Genomic DNA, 23,393 nt, shown 5'->3' with positions numbered 1-23,393 from the left:
ACTGCTTTTTATCGAGCCAAAGGGAGTTCATTTATTTTGTTTTCTCCATCTGCTTCCCTGTAAAATGTTCCCATTAAAAGTTAGTGAATTGTCAGTTACAAGTATCAAGACGATGCAATGAAGGACTGCAGTGCCTTAATTTCCAACGATTTATTTTTGAGTCTGTAAATTTAGTTGAAATTAAACTCACCATAAGGAGAAAAATGTTGAGGAAAAATATGCATTCTAATGTAAGATGCTCTGCCTACTAAGTGTAAGAGACCAAAAGGCAAAACTAACTGCATGACATATTTTTGACTTGTTTCTTTTTCTTAATGAATAATTTCAGAGAAAAATCTCTTTCAGTTTCTTTCAGGGTTCATAGAACAATTGGATTACAGCCTGGGATAAATTAATTAGATAACTTAGTCCCTTCCCAGAGGATTCTTTGGGGTTAATTTGAATAGAGAGCAGCCCCTGGCATCCTATAGAATGGGTTGGTTAATTGTATTCTCTTGTACCTTGAGAAGGTAAACCCCCAGTTTTCCCTCTGAAGAGCAGTGTAATCTCAGGTACCTTTTCTGTTTGCTTTTGGTTGCCTGAAGCGCTGATGCGTTCGAAAGACTGCTCGGCCTCATCCGCCTCCCTGCACTTCTGCTCGTAGGTCTTCTTGGACTGGGTGGAAATGAAACCAAACGTGAGGGTTTGGCTGGGGGAACAAGGCTGGCTTCCCCCCACAGTGATGTTCCAACCACTTTCTCCTTTGCAGTTTGGAGGAGCAAATCGGTGCCCAGTTTGGGCAATAGAAAAAATCCTAATGCATAAGGAGGTAGAAAAATAGAACTGAAACACTGGAGTAGGGGTTGACAGAATGAACTGTATCCTTTTCCTGCAGCCCTGAAATTGTTTGCTTTGTACAACTGCAACTCCCTGCAGGGGTCAGGAATGCACAGGCTGCTCTACCACCACTGGTGCATCAGGCATCTGCCCGAGCAACCACGGACAGATGAAACTGGGAGTTCCCAGGGTGGCCGTGGGGTGGGTTGTCATGTGTTGCCTTGGCCATTGCTCCAAGCTGTGAGGCAGAGCCTGCAGCCCATAGGCAACAGTCTTGGTGTAGTTCTCAGAAGCAAGAGGAATCTTTATTTGCACCAAAACATCTTTATATCTTAGAGATGCACTTAGAACAACCACTTTTCAAAAAAATAAATTGTTAGTATACTTCCAGCCGTAGCACTGACAGGTCTGCAACTACTTTTCTTTAGAGGCAGTTGCCCATTGGAAAGCAAACCCAGCTGCCTGTAGTTTCTGTGCCTGCAAGCTTTCCAGCTGGAGAGGATTCCTCCTGCCCACAGCATTCCCTCGGTGCTCTTAAAATTGTACTTACACACACTGAAAAATTATATTTACTCCTCTAAGTATCCTTGCCTAGAAAGAATGAAATCCTGTTTGACCTGTTCATACTGTATTAACCTTCTGGTGACTTTTCAGTGGGTGCAGCAGGGAAGATCAGCTTCCTCCTCACAGTAGGAACGACATCTTCCCTCCTTCACACACTCTTGCACACTCACACAGCTTTGACCTTTCTTTAAATAGAGGTACATGTGATACAGATTCTACTGGAGCAAATTTGCATCAGGAAACCTGCCCAAGCCCTCCCTGCTTACCTCCATAGTTTTCTTGTAATGGGACAGTTTGCTCTTTTGCATCCGCTCCATTGCAGACTCGTACTGTAAGAAACACACACAAGTCAGCATTTCTTGGACTTCTTCCTCCCATTTTCACCAGCAGGATTGGGAGAACCATAGTCAGGGCCTTTCTGTAAACCACCTCCCTGTGGGGAAAATTACTTCACTCTGCTTTTATAAATGACAGGTTTCTAAGTGATACAGAGAGCATCAAAGTGCCAGGTAAAAAAATAATCCCAGATAATTCTGCTTTGGTGGTTTCAATTGATAGCAGGGAGGATATAGATCTTCATTTTCTTCCTCCCTTTTTTTTCCTTAAGGAGGTGACATAGTGCAACACCCAGTCACAGTGGGCTCTTGCCAGCAGGGTTCCTTTGCCAGTGCCAGAGCTTGATCCCACATCTCTGCAGACCAAACCACTGTCTCACCCACATAAGCACAGGTAGCTGCCCATTTTCAATCCAAACAATTCCTGTCTCTTTCATATTCCACTGCTTCTGGCAACTTTATATTCAGTGTGATTTGATTTCCATGCTGGAGTCATTTGGGCAGTGTTGGAAGGACAGTCCCTGTCTGGATTCCCTTTCATGGCTTTAGTTGTGATATGTCCAGCTTTATGTGACAGTGAGATATGCTTCTACTGGCAGGGGATGGATTTCTTCAGGGGGACTTTCAGTCCTTTAATCTTTACATTCTGTTCAAGAAAAACTCTCTCCAGGGCTACCCAGATGCTTGTTTCACATTGGGCACAGTCCTGAGACAGCTACAGAATAACACAAATCCCAGCATTTTGGGAGGTTACCAAAACTGCTGACACCATCCAGCATATCTAGTGTTGGCTTCCTCACAGCCACACACTGGACAGAGAAAAAAGCTTAGCTAAGACTCCAAAGCAATTTTTCCCTTTCTTTTCAAAGGCCCCTCTGACTGTTCCCAGTCGAGTTACAGGCTTACAGTTCTCAGCAGGAAGGAGCCTCCTTGCACATTCCAGTGGCAAAGGGAATGGGGGACAAACACTGATGAACCTGGTGCCCACTGTCTGTCTTTTAATGCCTTATTTGCTTCATCATATCACTGCCAACCTCAAATCTCAGTAGCAACACTGGTTTCACCCGCTTTCATATTCACAATTCTTTGCTATTCCAAGTTCTTTTGTGTCAGGGGCTTGTAGACATATGAGTTTTGTGGCACTGGACACTGGTTATATACATTTTCTCCTGTTTAAAATTAGCAAAGAAAAGAATATTTATTTTACTCCCCCATTGTCATAGTACAGCTGGTCTGTAGCTGGACAAAATAAATCTGGCCATAACATAAACCAAATTTGGCTAGCCTGGCTTGTTCTAGAAAAGTAGAGCAAGTCCCTGGGTGAGCAATGATAAGATAGATTAGAACACAAACAGGAGACCCTCAGCTAACTGCATTCAATCATAAATACAGACCCATCATGGGCCAGAGATCTGGGTGCTGGGAGATCCAAACCAATCTGCTATCCTAAACCCAAGAAATTCAAACCCCCTATAAGAGAGGTGACTATAATAAACTCAGTGCTATTTGTTAAAGACCCTCAGCAAGTTCATGTCGTTGGTTTCCAACCAGCCACCCGTTAATATTCCATCACTCACTGCTGTCAGTTTGTCTTCAACCCCATGGACCCAGAGAAGGTGTGAGAGTGGTCACTGCTGTCTCTATTGAGAGCTGTTTTTCAAGAGACTTAGGGCTTGATAAGGTCATAGGGGGTGAAATGATCTTAAATATACTCAAATTTTTTATTATACAAGATCAACTAGATGCTACTTATTCCATATCTTTGGGATTCAGCATATACTGCTGTTGCATTCAGCATGTCAATCATTTGCTTTCATGTTTTTAAAAGTTTGTGTTACACCTTTATTTAGTGCGTTTTGGAGAATGTGCAGGGTCATGTCAAAGAAACCCATTATCGAGGCTATAAAAAAGAGAAAGGAAAGGATTAAGTTCTTACAGAAATAATAATAACAGCATCTGGAGTTACACCAGAAAGAGTAAAAGGGACTAAAGGCTCTGGCTTCTGAGTTCAGAGCACTACTTTATTTCCAGCTGGGATCAGAAAGAGATTTTTGTTCCACAGTCTCATCTATAGAGGGAACAGGGCATGCTGGTAATGCTTTATCATCTTTTGCAGAATTCCCAGCCTTGGACCATTGACCCAATGTTTCAACATTTCTCTAGTTTCTCACCTTTTTTCTCTGCTCCTTCTGCCTTTCTCGGAACTCCTCTATTCCTTTCAGTTCTTCCTTCAGCATTACTGCCAGCTGGATATGAGAGTTTCCAACACTTTCAATTTCTAAAGCAAATCAGAATTCATATTCAGTCAGTGGGAAGATCTTGAAAGATAAAGTCACATTTTTTAGATGTTTCTGTGATACAGCTGCCCTGTGAGTTGTCACAAGCAGGGCAGCCTTGTGTTTCTGCATGCACTGACACTGCTGAGGATTCAAGGACAGAGTGACTGTGTTTCTTCATGGCCCCATTTACCCCAGCTGCCCCCCTTGCTTTGGTTTGAGGTGCAGAGGGAGGGAAGGGGCTCTGGCCTCCATCATCCCTGTGTGTGCTTTGCCCTGCCTGTGCTGCTGGGCTGTCACTGCTCTTGGGAGCTGCTGCCAGCAGTGGCCAGCCATTAGATGAGGTTGCACGCTGAGAATTTCTAAGGATCAGCCAAGATGGATTGAATTTCAGAGCACCTGGCTGGTGCTGTTTGAAATGGCTGGGAACTGCTTTGCATTTGTCAGCTTCAGTGCCTCTGAAATGGAACCCTGCATTTTCCAGAAATGCTGAGGTCCCCTACCCAGGCCCTAAAAATACCTCAGCACAGCAGCTGCTTTCCAGGAGGGAGTTTTGGTATAAGCAGCAGGTGCCAGTGACCAGGTACAGTGTCCTACTGGCTCTCATGATGCTGCATTTTGTGTGTGTGAAAGGGTGTAACTGAGCCTTGGGCACATTTAGGAAGCTGGTTTGGTGTCAGTGGTTTGCAGAAGAGAGAACAGAGTTCTTATCTTGTGACTTGACCCAGACAAAATTTACTTGAAGAACAAACCATTTTCTTTGCCACCAGATTGAGCAGGCATCCTTTTTCTCCCCTCTTTACAGGCTGTGAAAGAAAAGCTGGGAGTGCTGGGGGGAACTGGATGAACACATTGGGTGCCTGAGTTTCCCAGGTCAGAAGAGAACAGGGAAATACTTACGTTGCTTGAGCATCTCAAATGCTGCCTTCAGTGTGCTGTGGGGCAGAAACAAAACACTTTATTAGGCATTGGCTTCTAAGGGTGGGTTGTGAATCTAGGGAGAAAACTTCCCCTCAGAATCTCAAAGATCCACATAGAGATAAAACCGTTAATGGCCTTGTAATAAAAGCTGACCATGCTAACAAGCGCAATAGCATCAATCTGTTCCCATCAGGAAATGCAATAAAATGCTCCATGAAGCAGGGAATTGCACCACTCCTTCTGTGCACTCTCTTTCTCAGTCGCACGGTGTGAATGTTTACAGCCTTTTCTCTCATCTTGCACCTTGCAGGTAGATATGAATGAAACGCCAGCACCCGGGGGGAATTGGGGTTTTTGGAGCAGTAGCCTGAAGGGTGGAGCAAAAACTGAAGGGTCAAGTGACCTGAAGGGTTAAGAGCTGCATGTGGTCACATTCCTGTCCTCCCTCGGTGCCCCATCCTGCGCCACAGCATCCATCCATCCCCGTGCGGCTCCATTCCTGTCCCCCGCACACAATCCCGGCCCTGCCGAGCATCCATCCATCCATCCATCATCCATCCATCATCCATCCATCCATCCATCCATCCATCCATCCATCCATCATCCATCCATCATCCATCCATCCATCCATCCATCCATCCATCATCCATCCATCCATCCATCCATCCATCATCCATCCATCATCCATCCATCCATCCATCATCTGTCCATCCATCATCCATCCATCCATCATCCATCATCCATCCATCATCCATCCATCATCCATCCATCCATCATCCATCCATGCATCCATCCATCATCCATCCATCATCCATCCATCCATCCATCTATTCATCCATCCATCATCCATCCATCCATCATCCATCCATCCATCATCCATCCATCCATCCATCCATCCATCCATCCATCCATCCATCCATCATCCATCCATCATCCATCCATCCATCCATCCATCATCCATCCATCATCCATCCATCCATCCATCCATCCATCATCCATCATCCATCCATCCATCCATCATCCATCCATCCATCATCCATCCATCCATCCATCCATCCATCCATCATCCATCCATCCATCCATCATCCATCCATCATCCATCATCCATCCATCCATCATCCATCATCCATCCATCCATCCATCCATCATCCATCCATCCATCCATCATCCATCCATCATCCATCCATCCATCATCCATCATCCATCCATCCATCCATCATCCATCCATCCATCCATCATCCATCCATCATCCATCATCCATCCATCCATCATCCATCATCCATCCATCCATCCATCCATCATCCATCCATCCATCCATCATCCATCCATCATCCATCCATCCATCATCCATCATCCATCCATCCATCCATCATCCATCCATCCATCATCCATCATCCATCCATCATCCATCCATCCTCCATCCATCCATCCATCCATCCATCATCCATCCATCCATCCATCCATCATCCATCCATCCATCCATCATCCATCCATCATCCATCCATCCATCATCCATCATCCATCCATCCATCCATCATCCATCCATCCATCCATCATCCATCCATCATCCATCATCCATCCATCCATCATCCATCATCCATCCATCCATCCATCCATCATCCATCCATCCATCCATCATCCATCCATCCTCCATCCATCCATCCATCCATCCATCATCCATCCATCCATCCATCCATCCATCATCCATCCATCATCCATCCATCCATCCATCCATCCATCTATCCATCCATCATCTATCCATCCATCATCCATCCATCCATCATCCATCCATCCATCCATCCATCCATCCATCCATCCATCCTCCATCCATCCATCCATCCATCCATCCATCCATCCATCATCCATCCATCCATCCATCCATCCATCCATCCATCATCCATCCATCCATCATCCATCCATCCATCCATCCATCCATCCATCCATCCATCCCTGTGCAGCTCCATTCCTGTCCCCCACACACAGTCCCAGCCCTGCCACATCCCATCAGCACAGCAGAGGAGCAAACCGTGCCGGGAAACCCGGCCGCGCTGCTCGGCACGGAGCTGCTGGGTGCAGCCACTTTGCTCTGCGATGCTAAGAGGAATGACAAGTTTGTCTTTACAAACAAGCTGTGGGGTTGCTGAGTGAATGAAAATATCACTGAGAAATAACAGAAACAATGGGATGGATTCCACTGAAGGATGAAAGAGGCGCTGAGGAAGCACCACGAATTCCACAAGAGTTAAGAATTAAGAAGGAATTATGCATTGGGAGGGGGTATCTCAGGTATCAGGCACTCCAGGAAGTCTGTACCTCTCAAGTACCTATGGGGAAAGAGAGAGGGACATGCAGCCAGGAATTAAGATGAAAGGGAGGCTGCACCCTCCAAAAACCTGAGAGACCCCAAGGGAATGCCCCATGGCCTCTCCCTTTATTCAAATAAAGTAAAAGGACTCCTCTGTCTCCTTTTTAGACATGAACCTCTGGTGTTTGTGGATTAATTTTCCTGACAACAAGGACACAAGAGGCAACCACACATTGATGTCCACAGATTGGCTAGGGCAGAGCCCAGTTCTAGAAGGCACCAAATATAGAGGATAGGTGTGATGAGAGAGCAAAAGGTGTGTAAAAGGCAGTTTGAAGTTAATAAATTCCTCTAGCTCTGAATGTGCAGGATGGCAGGGCATGTGCATAGACAGAAGCCAAGGCTGGGGTGTGACTTGGAAGCTTTTCAGATCTAGAAATGGTCTTTTCAAGCCCCAGAGTGTGTTGTTCCTGGAAGAAATCAGTTCTAGGCTCTCTGAGGAGCTCTGGTCTGCCCCAGGCAGAGCCCAGGGAGGAGCTGGTGAATGAAGAGCCTCAAGTCTCCCTGGTTGCTTGGACAGCCCAGGAGAGGCTGCTGTCACTTCCCAGCCATGTGCACCCACAGATGGGCAGGGAAATCTGCATCTCTTGGGCCTTTCTGGGAGCCTTATGGGGCACAGGAAGGATCCTAATTGCCCTGTGTTACCTTAGGCTGGACATCTGTTTGCTGATCAAAGCTTGCTCTCCCAGCAGTGAGGCTGCCATGCCAGGCATAAGAAAGATGCACAAATAAGGGGAAAAAGGGAAAGGTTGTGTCTGTCCTTAGCAAAAACTGCCTGGAAACCCATTTCCAGATCTAGGTTTGTAGAAAGAGAAGGAAAAGACTTTCAGACAGAAAAGAAGATTTTTGATTTTTTTTTTTTCATGTTTCAATTAGATTGTGGTGAATCTCCTGAGATAAGCCTGGGAGAACATCCTAGATTGAGTATTTTTAAGTGTTTTCCTAACAATACTTATACATTTGAAGTTTATTTTGTAAAAAGTTAGTCTAGTGAAATTTTGATGGAAACTAAATTCTCACACCACAAAGGAAACAAGCAGTATTATTTTCAGCTAATTAAAAGCTTGGCATTAAAAGACAAGTTGAATATCAGCAACAGAGATACATTTTTCTCAACTAAAAGATGATTATTTTGAAGAAATATAAAAGGAATAAAATTTTCTTTTCCAGTTGGTAATTTCCAATGGGATGTGGGGAATGTGCTAAAAACTTCATTCCTGAAACAGGTAAATACTGGAATTAAAAAAACAGGTAAATACTGGAATTAAAAAAATTAGAGGGCACTTGCAAACTGGGCATACTGTTTGCATTCTATGTTGATTTATCTTTCTCAGAGATTTTTTTCCCTTTGTTGTTGGTGAGTCAAGTTATGCAAAAACTGGCAAATTTGCTATAGTGGATAATGAAAAATAGCACTTTCTCAGTAATATCAAGGACAAAAGCAATTTGCTGCTTTTTTGGATTCCTGAGCTCCCAGAGCAGTTCATGGCCACAAGCCACCCATGGAGCTGTTCTCCTTTTGCTGGCTCTGTGTAAGGCCAAGGGGGTCTCTGGAGTAATAATGCATCTGGCTGTGACCCAAAGAGGGATCAATTTGTCCCCTGCAGGGTCTCTAATGGCCTTTTCAGAAATCTCTGGCCTTTTCCTTCTTGTATAAAGGATTTGTCCAGCCGATTCCATCGCTGCTGACTGGTACAAGTAGATTGAAGAAGATGTAAGTCATTTCCTTCCTTATTTTTATAGTAATTTTTTAAAATCAATGAATTGGATCCTTACATCCTTACAGGGCTTAAGGGGGCAGAAAAATATGTCATCATGCCAAATTATACATGTTGGAGTTAATAAATCAATCAAATTTTGACCTGTGCATTCTTCAGGACTCCCTTTATGACTCCTGGGCTGCAGCAGCAGTGCTATAGATTTGCTTCTGATTGTATCAGTGAAATATTTCAGTGCTTCACAGGGTTTAATGGAAGTGACTCCTGTAGCTGATAAACGAATGAGTTCTAATTCTGTCTGTGCTAGTGTGGATGTACAACACCTATTACCTATTGCTTCTGGGTGGCTTTGGCTTTCTAGTGGGATTGATATAGGTTTCACTCTGAGGCATCCAAAGTGAGGATGTTTCACTGCCCTGGACACTCTGAAAGAATGTTTTACCTTCAGGAGCATTCTGGTGGTAATTGATCTTTTGTGTTTGTCCTATGGCTAAATTAGATAACCTAGGGTTGAAAACAATTTAAGCAACACTGAAATTTGACAGTTTGCTTTTTTTTTTAATGGTTAACTTCTGAGATTTTGTCTCCTTGAAAATAAGGCTGGCCACAGATTTACTCTGTGTGTTTGTTAAACGATTCCCTGTTGTACATTTGAAGATTTGACTTGTCAGAATTAATTCTGGGTGGAAACAGGAATGCCTGACTCTGGAATAGGAGGGGCCAGACAGAGGCTGTGCAACAGCCACTGCAGCAACTTCGAGGGGGGTTTGCCATCTAGTGGCTACAATATCCTTACCACTTTGGTTTGGCTTTTTATGCTTTTTTCTGCTTTCTCACTCTTTGTTTTTTGATTTTGTTTTTTGCTGAAACACTGAGCTGTGCTGGGCAGTCCTCTGTGCCACAGGGACCATCAGGAATTGCTCTGTTGGCCTGCTTCACAGCCATTAAAAGCTGAATTTCGTGGCAGCAGAGATGTAATTAGCAGAGCCCTGTCAGTGGCAGTGCTTTGGTGACAGCTGTTCTCACCACGTGCACTGTTGCACCACACTATTTTGTCTTTTTGAATATTTTCAACTTTAACCTTGATAGTTTGGGCATTTTTTCCCAGTACTTTGCCTTTAGACGCTGGGTTAAGTGAGTAATTTAGAGAGTCCCTTTATATCTTGCACACAGGAAGGTAAAACAGGCTCTTCTATAACCGGAAAACCACAGATCGTTTTTAATTTTCTTTCTTTTCTTCCTTTGCTTGGTGAGTAGAAGTGTGAAATAACCCCACCTTCCTTTCTGGTAGGTTTCTGTTTTGACATTGGTACAATCTACAAAGTTAAATTGTTCTTATAATTGTTAAAAATACCTTTTCTGTAACTGAGAGAAGCCTGTGCCAGATGAGCCCTACAGACAGTTCCCAGCAGTCCTGTCTGCCCTCAGCCTCTGGTAACGTGGATCCCGATAGCAGAGTTGTGAAACCATGGCAGTGACAGCCCCTCTGAGGCCACCCTTAACATCTGCCTTTCCTCCTGGCACACAGGGAACACCCAATGGGGTTTTACCAACAGTTCCTTCAGTGAAGCCCAGTGGTGGTAGCAAAGTGTGGGGAGATGCATCTGAAATCATCTGGGTTTAAATAATTCACACCTGGGACTGTGTCTGCATTGCAAGAGGGAAATGAAGGAGGAATTGTGTTCTTCTAACAGGGAGGTAACTGAGTCACAACCCAGCCTTGGGCCAGGCACACAGCAGTGTCTGACCTTCTTTAGTGGGCATGTGGTACAAACATTGAAGAATGAATTTTGCTGGGATGTTTTCTTGTTCTCAGAGGAGCTATAAACAGAAAGGCAATAGCCCTCAGTGCAGCTGGAAGGATTTGTGTCCAGGTCCCAGCTGGGCTGTGATGTGGAGACACATGAATTGTCATATCAGAGGCTGCACTGTGCACCAGGCTGGGCTCAGTGACAGCTTTGGGATTTTGTGGCTTTCATGGAAGCAGCAAGCGGTTCCTCTCATGCTGTGGGGAGTTCACATCCCTGTTCTGCTGCTTGCACATTTCCAGGTGTGTGGAAATACACCTGAACTGAGAGGATGGGGGCTGTATCATCACTCCAGGGCTGGGCACTGGCAGCACAGACACATCACCCCAGACTTTTTTGGGGCAGGGGAGCATATAGGAAGACATCTCCATGTTCTTTCTCTTCCCCGTAAACCTGACAACAAATTAGATCCCTTGTGGCTCTAGAATGAGCTCTGCTGTCCGAATCAGAGGTTAAAACAGCCAAAACAAATTTTGTACCTTTAACATAAAGCTAAATTTCCTCACATCTCTCAGAAAGAGAGCAGCACTGCTGCCTGTCCTCATCACCAGAGAACTTATCTAAATCAAATTTAACAGGGACTGAGCAGAGGCTTGGGTCAATTTTCAGAGTCCTGAAAATTCAAACACTAATGTATAAATTCTGTGTGGTTTCAGAACATTTGCGTGGAGAATAAGCAACCATGGAAGGCTGTGACCTTCCCAACTGACTTCTAGCTTCAGTTCAAAAATGCCTGCTTTGTGTGGAATAATACAGAGGATTCTGTATATTAAGTGACAGATGCACTATTTTTATCCACAGGAAACAGCAATTGGCATTTCATTACAGATGCTCTCACCTCACACTCACTGAAATGTTCTATTTCAGGCATCACAGAGAACAGCAGAGCACACATGGGCTTGAAGGAACTATCCTTTCCCAAGGTCCTAAGGAGATGGTAGTGGGGAAAGGGGATTAAAAATGTAGGAAATCATATACATTATAAGAGACAAGCAGAACAAATGACAAAAATAGCTGTTGTCAGCCTAGGCAGAATTTAACCAGCTAGTGTGTGTTTACATGAGTTATTTTACAGAAGAACAGAGTTCCCAGAGGCCCTGGTTTGGCTGAAGCTGTATTCTGTGGCTTTCATGTTGCTGTGCTGAAGAGTTGCCCAAAGCTGCTGCATGGAAATCCCCAGGCACCTTGCAGCCAGAAAGGTGTTTCCTCTTAAAGGCACAAGCTCTGCTGAGAATCATCTCTAGTGTGAGAGGCATCATTGCTCTCCCAGCAAACAGTTGCAACTGTGATCTCAGTCTGTAACTTGGCTGAAAATCCCAATTTCTCTACACCCTCTCCCATGTGTGCACCACAGAGAGTACAAATACTGCAGTTTATACTTCAAAATCTGTTGTTCTTTCTCCTCTGCTGGATGTGGGTATAAGCTGTCATTTGCCAAGAAAACATGGCTGTAGGTTTGTCATCACCTTTTTATAATTTCTTTTATGAGTAGAAACTAGGAAATGGTGATGCAGCTTTAATTTTTTTAGTTAAAAAAGTGGCATACATTGTTTTACCTATTGACTCAGTGGATCCTAAAATGTTTCAGGGTTTTAACAAAGAAAAAGAAGAAAACACTGGAGGCTATTCCATAGAAAGCTGCTGCTGGTGTAGCATCCTGTGAACTTACTGATTGCTATGGCTAGAAAATTATTTAGAATAAATATCTTCATATGTTTGCCCTGTTGTTCTAGATCCTTCCCTTAGGTTCCAGTATTGTGGACAGAATATTAATCTGAGCCTATGTGTCCCTCTTGCAGTCTTAGATTGAAGTGTGTGCATCCTTCTGTGCCTTGGAATGAGCTTGCCAAGGCATGTAGCAACTGCTGAGTGAGAGCTGTGCCATGGGCTGGGAAGAGGAGCCTCCCCCTCCCTATGGGAAGGAGTTTGTACCAGCTGCAGTGCTTTTGGCAAGGACCAGCAGCCAGGCTATTGAGTGACAGTGTCCTTTGCCTGTTAGCACTTAGAGGGAACTTTTATTTCCTGAGCTGGAAGCTAGCGTGTTTACTCTGTCAGGGCTATCCAGCACCAGCTTCTTTCAGAAACCCCATCTTGGCTTTTTTTAAAAATCAGAAGAGGTGCAGTGTGTCTGCCTTGCTGGTTTTGGTGCTGTCAGACACACTCTGACCTGTGCAGGACAGACAGGAGCAGTGAGGCCCTGCCTGTCAGTCACACCTCCAGCAGCAGCACTCACACCTTGTCCCCTGCTAGTCCTGAGGTCAGAGTGGCTCTCGTTTCTGGGCTGGGGAGTCTGCACTGGACACCCCAGGTGTCTCTTTCAGCAGGTCACTGATGTCACTGCTGCTGCTCACACTGAAGTGCCCTGTGTGCCTGGCCTGCAGCTGTCCCTGCCAGGCTTGGGACAAAGCTCTCCATCAGAAGAGCTGGAGCCATGCTTGGGGAGCAGCCCAGGGATACAGGATGGCATCCTGATGGCTGCTGTCACCTAGAGTTTTCTCAAACCAGGAGAGAGTGGTCCCAGAGTTGCTGTTACATTCCAGTAAACCTTCCCTATAATCTTTCTTTTGAGTCAGCAGCATATTCCTTCATCTGTGTCTTCAGTGAGCAAAAATGGGCAGTAAAATCTATTTATACACTTAGCTGAGTTCAGCAAGTTGCTCTGGCTGAAGCAGAATTTGGGGGGAGAAGGAGCAAGCCTGGAAAAATGATGAAATTGCTCTTTTCTTGAATTCAAAAATAAAAGCTTTTAAAATATAGGGGAGGCTTGGGAGGGAACTGTCTTCTGCAGCAATGGCCACTACCTGGTGCAGTGTGCTGTCACCTTCTCCAAGCTGCTCTGGTGCTGGCATTTATTCATCGTGCTTATTCCCTGCACCTTGTTTTGTGCCTATCCTGACTGTGCTGAAATATCAACCTCAGCCTTGCAGTTGTTTCTCTTAAGGTCTTCTGGGAATTTTCTCATACTGGAAGGTTTTGGGTGTTTGTTGTGCATGCATTTTTTATGTTCCTTTTATTGATTTTTTTGAAAGGGTATCAGGTATCCTCCTGATATTGGGAACTACTGGGGTGTGAAATAATTTCCCAGGAGAAGTGGCAGAAAGCCTTAGTATCTGAGATATTAAAAGGTGGCTAAATTTAAGACTAGAGGATAATAATTTTGCATTAGCAAGAAAATGACTGAATGATTTAAAATTAGTAATTCCTGCTCCTCTCCCATACATAGCATGGCACAGGAAGGTCTGCAAAATGTTCTGCAAAAAAAAAACCTGGAAACTACTTTTTTTCCCTGGTGATTGTCAGATGGAAGTTTTAGGTACAAATACATTTGATTTTAAGAAGTACTGCTACCAAAGCTGCATTTGAAGATGTGAGCAGCCTGTTCAGCCTGTCAAGTACTTGTAAATTCTATTAGGACCTAGTATGCTAAATGATAATAGGGAGTCCTATAAGGAGAAAACACTTGGAAAAATGCACTGGGACAGTTGTCCTTTCAAGCTTTTCTTATTACAGGGAGTACGTAGATTCCCTCTCTCAAGTCTCTCTGAAGGACTGGCCTTGGGGGCAGAACTGCAATCAGTGTCATATAAACAAGCAGAAACTTCACACTGAGAACACACAGACACAGAAAATTCAACCATTTTAAGGCATCAAAACCAAACATTGCATTTTCTTGTGTTGTTCCAGCCCTGGACAGACTTTAGTTTTCTCTGATTTTTTGTTTGCCCTGGACAATGCCCTTCACCGTCTAATTCCTTAAACGATCAGAGGATGCTGGATGAGAGAGAGCTGAGTGTCCTCTCTGCTCCAGAACAGGAGCAGTGCGACACTAGCTCTGATAAAAACATCAGTGCAGAGCTGGTGTCTCCCTGACCAGGTGTGGCTTATGGAAACACAGTAAATCAGCTCTGCAGCACAGCTTTGTTCATGTACTCAGCCTTCCCTCCATGCCAAGCTTTAAAATTGCCGGATCAAAGTGGAGCTGGGCCCAAGTCCAAACTTCCCCCAGCTTGAGGGGAACTTGGATCCATATCCCAACACTGGGACTTGGCTCTGCTTCTAAATCAAGCTCCCATAATCTCTTGGGAAAAGGCAGACCCATGAATTGTCCACTAAGTTACTGAAGGGCAGCCAAAGCTGCTTGTTGCTGAACACATTTGCTCTGCCTGCCCTGTACTGCCAGTAAAGGAGTTTAGGTGAAGCCTTTCCTTAATCCTGAAATGCTGATCTTAGCCTTTGGGTTGAGAAAAACCCATCCATCCTTAATCTGATGTTTTAATTTCAGAATATTTCTTCTTCTCCTTCCTTTTCACCAGTTAGCCAGCAGGAAGGCAGAAGCCATCTCCTAGGACTGTGGGATCCCTGGCTCAGGGGCCAGGCAGAGCTGGAGCACTGGCAGGGAAAGCCTTGCACATCCTCCTGGCATTGCCCAGCACTGGGGTTGGCACAGCAGTGTCTGTGCCAGCCTGGCAGAGTCCCAGCGGTGCTCCAGGATCGCTGGCACCTGCCTCCCATGGCACAGCAAGGCTTTGGGGTCAAGCTTTCCCATCAAATATGGACAGGAAACCACTTGCACTGGGAGTGATAAATCAATGGGAAATCAACTAAGAAATGAGATATGGGATGGAGGAGGGGAGCAGGCCCCAGGGATCAATAGAGCTGTTTTGTGTTTAGATTGAGGTCTTCTCTTTCAGGATTCTCTTCTGTGACCCCACATCTTCATCCTCCACCTTATTACTGTATTATTACTTGTTACAATAATGACAAAATGTCTCATTATTGCTACTGCCATCAATAATAGCAGCAGTTTATCAGCAGTGTTTATTAAGTTAAATTCCATACCAGCATCTATCTTCTCCTCCCAACACAATTTATACATAATTTAAGATAGTAATGGAGGAGACAGAGAAAAATAGATGTCATCTTAGTGTATTTCAGTAGTTCCATTGAATTATTTCAAATTAGGTACCTTCAAAGAGATTTATATTTTGTTTTCTTAGGCTAAGCCTTTTTTCCTGCTGCAGAAGATGATTTTTGGGGTCTTTCTGCTGTCACAGTCTCTCAGTGTTCACCAGCTTTCCAGAATTGCCAAACCTCCATCCTAAAAATTTCACAACCTTTTCCTTTCTCTTTTTTCATCATCTTTTAGTCTGCTTTTGGAAGCAAATATTAAGCATTAAGAATCTTGAAATAAAAAAAAAATTCTCAGGAAAGGACCTGCCGGCAGTTTCCAAATAAAGACTGTGAATCTCACTGTGAAGGACTGTGGTGTTTCCCCACTTTCCCTGGACATTGTGAAGAGCTGTGTAATGCACTGAAGTGAGTAGCTGTGACCCCATCCATAGGCAAAACACAAGAGTCTGATATTTCTTCCAAAATCATTTTGTTTGCAGTAATAATAAAAGAATTCCTTACTTGATTTCTGTTTGTCCTCCTGCTTTTCGGGCAATTTGAACCAGCTCTTTCCCGTATCTCTCTTCTGCTTGTGCTCTGTTAAAAGAAAAACTCAGTTTCTCTTAGTGGTACCAGGATCACATTTACATAAATCTTGTAATTGTATCTGAGGTGCAAAACATCAGAAATGCAACTTATTTAATTTCTCTATCTCCTCAATCCTAGTGCTGTTAGTTAACCTCTGAAATATTTTAGTTATTTAAGTTATTTCTGGAAGAAATGAGATAAAAATGAAGCCCATCTGCATGGCTTTGATTACTGTGGAATGCTATGTACAGCTCTTCCCCCAAAACGTGGATTCATGGGAAGAAGGAAGTGAACAGTGATGAGATGAAGTTGTTCAGGGCAGAGCAAAAGGAACCTAAAAATGATGGCTGACTTGATCCATGAAAACACTGGCTGTGAGGGGACTGAAGAGTAGTTTCCAAAGCATCCATTCAAGAGATGTTGAGAATAAATGGGAGCCAGGGATAGCAGGAACATTTCTGTCCCTTAAAAAGATGAGGCACTGCTGGAAGAGCTGCCATGGAAGCCGAGGGGGAAGGAGCCCTGGTGGCTGTGTGGTTGGTGAAGCTGGGGCAGCTTTGTGGAAGGGACAATCTGTGGTATCTCACCTAATGGGGAACTGTAACTGGTGACTCAGGAAAGTGGTTCTGTTTCTATGGTTAATAAATACAAATATTCCTTTGCTGTTTTCCCTTCCCCTAGCACTGGAGCAAAGTTCTGTTCTCTTTAAAAAAAAGTATTTGTACTAAATGGTTTAGTTCCTTTCTCCTGGGTGCAAGCCCAGGGTAGAACCAAGTTGTCAGTCTTTGAGTAGCTGCTAAAAACTATTGATGATCAATAATTAATAATGAACAGATAGCCTGGTCCTAGCACCTGGGGGGAGGGATGTTTTTGTTTAGGTTAATTCCAGTTCTCAAAAGCAGTTTCAAAGCATTTCAAACTGTTTTGGCCTGACAGTTGGCACCTTAGAGAAATGTACCCTTTGTTCAAAAAATGAATTTGATGTGGGTGCAAGGCCCTACAACCCTGTTGGGATTTAGTCCTATCAGTCTTCCTGCTTGGCCAGGAGGTGCTTTGTGTGTTTTTGCTGAGTTACAGCAGTTTGAGGGCTGCTCTTGAAGTTTTACCCCATGGCAGCTGTTGGGGTGGGTCCCTGAGATGGTCCCACCACCCTTCCTGATGCCCCTGGGCTTTGGGAGCACCTTGTCTCGTAGCCAAGGTGCTCAGGTGCAAATCCACCATCTCCTGGCACCCGAGGCAGGACTCTCCCCAGCCCAAGGAGATTAGTCAGGCTGCTGGAGCAGGAGTGCTGGCCCTGCAGCAGGAACAGAGAGTGTTCCTGGCCTCTGTCCATGGCTCCTATGTGTGGAATGCTGCATGTGCTGCCCTCAGAACTGCTGTGTTTTAGTGGGGTGTTCCTACAGCAGTGCTTGGCATTCCTGATAGAGGAACAGGGTACAAAATGTGGTGACAGGCCACACAGAGACACCACTTCCTTTTCATGTTAGATGAATGACATTTCATCAAAATGCAAATACACTCCTGACACATAGTGCTGCAGAAGAAGAATACATTAATTTTCCTCTGATTTCAGTATCAGGAAACACTTCTGTGTCAGAGGCTTTGCTTAGTGCCAGTGCAGCAATAAGAGTTACTCGTGCTGCAGTCCCACTTTTCTTGCTCAGTATACAAGTATATCATGGGGAAAAAGCCTGGCCAGCTTTTACACCAGTGCCAGCTCCTGAAACCTCAGCATGTACTGGATTGGACTAGCCCAGGGTCAGAGGAATTTGACAGGAGGCTGATACCATCTATTCACATCTTCATGCTGCTTTTCCCACTTTCCAGTACTCCTGCACACCATTTCTAGGTTTCCCTGCAGCCATCCAGAGATGGAACATACTTTGTGTTTTAACCCTGGGCTTTGTTATGGAATACAATTGCTTTCTCACTCCCAAACCTCTTAGGCCCTTCTCTGGGCCAGTTAGGGGGATTTATGGTTGGAAAACTGAGTGTTAATGTGGCCAGGGCCAGGGCAGCTGGTTTCAGGACTGCAGGAGTCATGGGAAGCCTCTAGAAAGAGAGATTCATCCCATCCTTTGATCTTCTGCTGGGTCATTCCTGTGAATGATGTGAAGATGAGTTGAAACAAACACCTGCCAGCAATAAACTGGAAATCACATCTTTGACTCAGTGCCCACTTCTGGTCTCCTTTTCCTCCTCCCCCAACGGGCACGTACACACACAGGCACACACGTGCACACACCCTCTGCAATGTCTTGGGGGTGTAAAAAACATCTTGGAAACTTTTCCAAAATGACTGTACATGTATTTTTTCTTCTTTACGGAAAGAACTTCATGCCTCCACCATAAACCAGGAAAAAACTCATCCTGCAACTTTCAGAAGGCTCTGCAATGTTTTGGAAGGAACACAGCCGTGTGCAGCATCCAATGCAGAATTGCACTGCCCAAGGCCTGCAGTGCAGTTCTGATCTCTGTAAGTTACGAGGCACAAAGATGCTGTTTTAAACAGTTGCATCTAAGCTGCCATCAGGCAGATGTGACTTCAAGGACTGTGTGATGTGTGCCAATATAACAGGCTCCCACTGGTGGTCGAGAAAAGCAATTTAAATAGCTTCAGGTTTTGATGGGACACTTCACATGCTGTGAAACAGCTTTTGAGTCTGACAGCTCACACTCCCTTGAAAGTCCCAGGGCTTTAAAATCAGCCATCAGAAAACCACACTAAACCTAAGAAAACTAGATGGGGATAGTATGGGAAGAAAAAGCAGGAAGGCAGACCAATATTCATAAGGTGACAGTGCTGAGATAAACTGTTCTGGGATTTCCGGCTGGATATATAATCCATATTTATGTCGTCTTTCCTACATGTCAAGCCTGAGGAAGTGTGTGCTTCATGCTACATGCTGAAACTGCTGAAGCCACTTAAAAACAGCACCAAACTTCAGAGCTGTTTTTCAAAGTCACACCTACAAAAATGAATGCCAAAGGATCCAGAGCAGCAGTGTTATTTTCTCACCCACAAAATTGTCAACTGCCCATAGCTGCTGTTGAGAAAGCACCAAGAAGCACATAATCAGGAACATAAACTACAACGTCGTTACTCAAACCTGCTAAGGTTGGTGAACATCAGGGACTGGTTTGGATGTCTGGGTAAGGCTTTAGGTAGCATTTTATGTAGCTTTGTGTTTGAAAAACGTCTCATTTTTGGTACTGGCAGGAAACTGAAACAGTGCCTGTGGCAACAGCATGTTCAAAGAGAAACAAAAATGTGCAAGTCATTTTTGCCCTGCAAACGGGAAAATTTAGAAATGTTACTTGTGGATGTAGGTGCTACTGTGTATTTCTAGACCCATAATGAAGGGTTTTAGTGGAGCTCTGGGTTTCTGACTCTTTCAACCTTCCCTTCTCAAGTCCTTGAGATTTCTGTTTATCCACCTTCACATCACAAGGCTGGGATTCATATTACTCAGTCTTTTCTATGTAAGTTCATAACTACCAAACTGAGAAACAGCCTGCTATTCCCTTCCAGATGCCAAATGAGATGAAAAAGGAGGCTGTTCACACTTTTTTCACACTGATTTTCATACCTCTGCTTGAGCAAATCCTCCACATCTTTGCACATCTTCTTCCCCTCCAGTAGCCGCTGTACGAGCACCTCATAGCCAGTGTGGAAGGTGAACTCCTTGCACTGAAAACAGAAAAAAAGGTAATAGCTGTTAAGCACATCAGTTCCTCTTACCTTAATTCTAATTCTTATTTCTTAATTCCTCTTACCATATTTTCAGAAAAAAAGAGTCAGCTCAGTACAAATATCAGCCTGAGGGCAGTGACTGTGCCACCTGGTCAGCAGTGTTGTTTTAATGGATTTGTAGCACAGGGAGACAGGATTTCTGTTCTACCCCTGGTCCTCTCACTGCCTCACAACAGGATCAGGACAGGCCATTTTTCCACAGGGAGCCTGAGTTAACCAGTACATAGAAATAGTATTATTGAAAATGTAGTGGTGAATGTTTTCTGAGCTTTAAGTTTCAGCATTATGGTAAAATCACAGGCTGTGAAACCATAAAGAGAACGAGTGTGTTCCTTCCCTCAAGCACTTTATCTACAATACAAGCCCTTATATATGAACTGAATGCAGTTTATACATGCATCCACTGTCCCCTAAGCAGTTACCATTTAATAAATGGGTTGCTTTATTGCTTTCCACCACCACTTGTGAAGAAGACAGCTGTTTAAGTTTTGGTACTTGGAAAAGATCCTCTGGCAAGCAACTGCTTGGGCACTTGAGCTTGTGCCTTTGCTTCCTTGTTGCTGGGACTGGAGAGGAGCAGGGGAGCTCTGGGGGTGAATGCTGGTGGTTGATGGCAGCCTTGCAGGCCTTGGGATTTCTGGAGATTTGCAGATCTAGGAACAGGGGTTTTTGGTTCTTCAAGAGCTAGGATAAATTTCTGCAGACAATCCCTGTAAACCTACAGGTTGTAGTAACATTTCCAGTGCTACAGTTCATTGTAAAAGCCATCACCCCTGAAGAAACAGGATCTCAAGCCCAAAACATTTGTTTTCCTAATGTTTCCAAGGGTAATTTACACACACATCACAGGGAGGGATCCTGCTGTGAAATAAATGAGAAGCAGCAAGTTTTGCCATTCAGAGAGAAAAGTAGGAAAGGTTCTTGATAATACTCTGGCAATGAACTTAGCACTTCCCCCTCTCTCTTGTTTTTGAGGACATTCCAATGGCAGAAGGCATCACTGCTGTAGAAAAATTACTATAAATGGCTCTCTCTGCCTGGCAGAAACTCTGGTCAGATGTTCCACAACCAACTCACACCCGCAGCATTTTAATTGTGTATTTTCAGATGCAATCAGCTATGTCCCACAGCTGTGCACACAGCTTTCTTGTCCCAGAAATGCTGCCCATGAGGTAAGTGAAAATATCCTGTGGGTTGGTATCACCCCAGCAGTCAGCCACTGCCACAGGCAGCAAAGGCAAAGTGATCAGCTCACTGTGAAGCTAGTCTGCCTTTCTGTTCAATATCTCTCTTTGCTCAGTAAATCCTAAAACTCACTTGGTGTCGTTCCCCACCTCTTTTAAAATGGCACTGTAACAACTGTAATATCATGTTACACTGAAAGGATGACAAATTCTTTATGTCTGAGAGAAGGCTGATTAAATTCCCTAAACTGAGAATGCAACCCCAACTTGTTATCAACGCAAAACCACACACACAAACACAGCAGTGTGCTGGGGGGCACAGGCCCCTTTCCTCAGGCCCCTGGAAGCATCACTGCCTCACTGCCTGCCAGGTTCCTCTGGGCTTTGTTCCTCTGGCTGGGCCTTGTAGAGAGATTTGGCTCCTAAGAAGGACTTCTACCACAGACACTCATGTAATCTATCTTGTTTTGAGGGGCACTCATCTCACAATTTGCTTTCTTGTCCTCCTCTGTGTTCCTGAAGAACGTGGAGGCCCTGTTCAGAAACGCCAGGGTCAGAAACCCAAACCAGGGCTCGCAGGCAGCAGCTCTGGCTGTGCTCTGAACAGCTCGTGCCACCCACCCAGGCTGCAGAGGGAGCGAGAGGAAATGCCACAGCCAGGCTGAGACAAGTGTGAGCTGCTCTGGTCACTCATCCTGCAGCACTGCTTCTTAATTTCCAACCACAACACAGCAATGAATCACTCAGGCCTCAGCTTGCACAAATGTTTCCCTTTCTTTTCAACAGCTCTATTTCTTCTTCCACGTGTTGTACAACTGCATCCCCTCTCAACATCTCCTTGCATCCAAGCAAACCTCCTTTGCCCTTTCCTGACATTCTGCTTTTTCATCCCACTGATTCCCATGTGTTGTTATAGCACCTGTTCAAGGTTGAATAAATCCCTGTTGGACAAGGATGATGCTTTACCACTCCAGTAAAGAATAAGTGGTGCTTTGTACCATGGCATTAATGTCAGCCCTCTAAGAAACACTTGTGGTTCATCAGAGGATTGTATTTGCCTTCTTCCACTATCAAATCATAGCAGTGGCACTCAAATGAGCTAAGATCTACAGATATACCTGCAATTCTCTGCTCTTCTGCTATTTTATTCAACAAGGTCTCAGAGTATATTGGATTTTTTTCACTACTGATCTCTTACTCCCATTTTGTACTTTGAAACTTTGATTTTTATCTCTTTTCTGTTACTCCAGGCTCAAAGGTTATCAGATACCTCCTGTACAATATTTCATTCTACCTGTTTATTTCAAGCACAGCTATTTGCAGCCCATTCTTCATGTCTCATGGCAGGATCCAGCACCTCCCCCAGATCAGTGTGTTTGCCCACTTCAGAATTCTTCCCCTGCTTCGTCTGTTCAGTCCCATTTTGTTTTTATCTAGTGTCTTAAGGATTTCCTGTGTAACACCATAAGTGACCTCACATTTTCTTTGTCAAGACAATCAGACAGCAAGGCTGGATCTCATTAAACAACTGTCTAGCCTTGCTAAGCTGTCTCGCCTCTATTCTATTTTCCATTTACCATTTTGTGTTATAATTAGCACCCGCATTGAGTGGTTTTGCAAAAGCTGTTAAGCTGCACTACTCAGACAGTGCTTGCTACTTCTCAGAAAGGATTTTGTGATGATTCTAAGAACTAATGAATAGTCAAAGAACTATTATTTTTTTTTTAGAAATCAGAAAAAATGCTTTAATTAGATAATAAATATAGTCATTAAATGTGTAAAATATCATTTGCTTATACTGAAATCTAGTTGCTTGGAAGAGGGTGATTTAACTCACCACCAGCAATTTCTCTCATTGTCAAGAAAGGGATTCTCAAAGCGTGTGTGGCTGTGAAAGAGGATTTAATCCTTGTTACTAAAAAAGATTAGTTATTCCTTGTTGTCCAACAGGCCTATAATCACGAACAAGAAAGTGCTTGACAGGGATTTCAGTGTTGTGAGCAGAGCTGTGTTCCCCTAACTCTGCATGTGTGCTCTGGTCTCTGCCTGTGGATTTTCTTCTTTTTTTCTTCTTGAAAATCACAGGTAAAAGAGGGGCAGCATTTAGTCTCCTCTGCCCAGTGACAAAAGTTGCTTCCCTCCAGTGCAATGAGCAACACTGTTCCTTCAGAGAC

The 23,393-nt window shown here is 44.2% G+C and overlaps 1 protein-coding gene across 3 annotated transcripts in view; it reads right to left on the bottom strand.

Moving 5' to 3' along the window:
• Nucleotides 1-23,393, bottom strand: part of PSTPIP1 (proline-serine-threonine phosphatase interacting protein 1) — a 57,101-nt gene that overhangs the window by 16,282 nt on the left and 17,426 nt on the right. For all 3 annotated transcript variants that reach the window (XM_086849358.1, XM_023934237.2, XM_086849357.1), the window contains 6 exons: nucleotides 19,872-19,972; nucleotides 16,216-16,290; nucleotides 4,892-4,926; nucleotides 3,887-3,993; nucleotides 1,647-1,709; nucleotides 556-654 (listed from right to left, as the gene is read on the bottom strand). In XM_086849358.1, the coding sequence (XP_086705484.1) occupies nucleotides 556-654; nucleotides 1,647-1,709; nucleotides 3,887-3,993; nucleotides 4,892-4,926; nucleotides 16,216-16,290; nucleotides 19,872-19,972 (480 nt within the window). The remainder of the gene's footprint in view (nucleotides 1-555; nucleotides 655-1,646; nucleotides 1,710-3,886; nucleotides 3,994-4,891; nucleotides 4,927-16,215; nucleotides 16,291-19,871; nucleotides 19,973-23,393) is intronic.

The sequence above is a fragment of the Cyanistes caeruleus genome, chromosome 13 (assembly GCF_971803275.1).
Source record: "Cyanistes caeruleus chromosome 13, bCyaCae1.hap1.1, whole genome shotgun sequence".
Classification (NCBI taxonomy): Eukaryota; Metazoa; Chordata; class Aves; order Passeriformes; family Paridae; genus Cyanistes; species Cyanistes caeruleus.
Note: the sequence above shows the minus strand (reverse complement) of the source record. Positions and strands in the feature narration are given on the sequence as shown.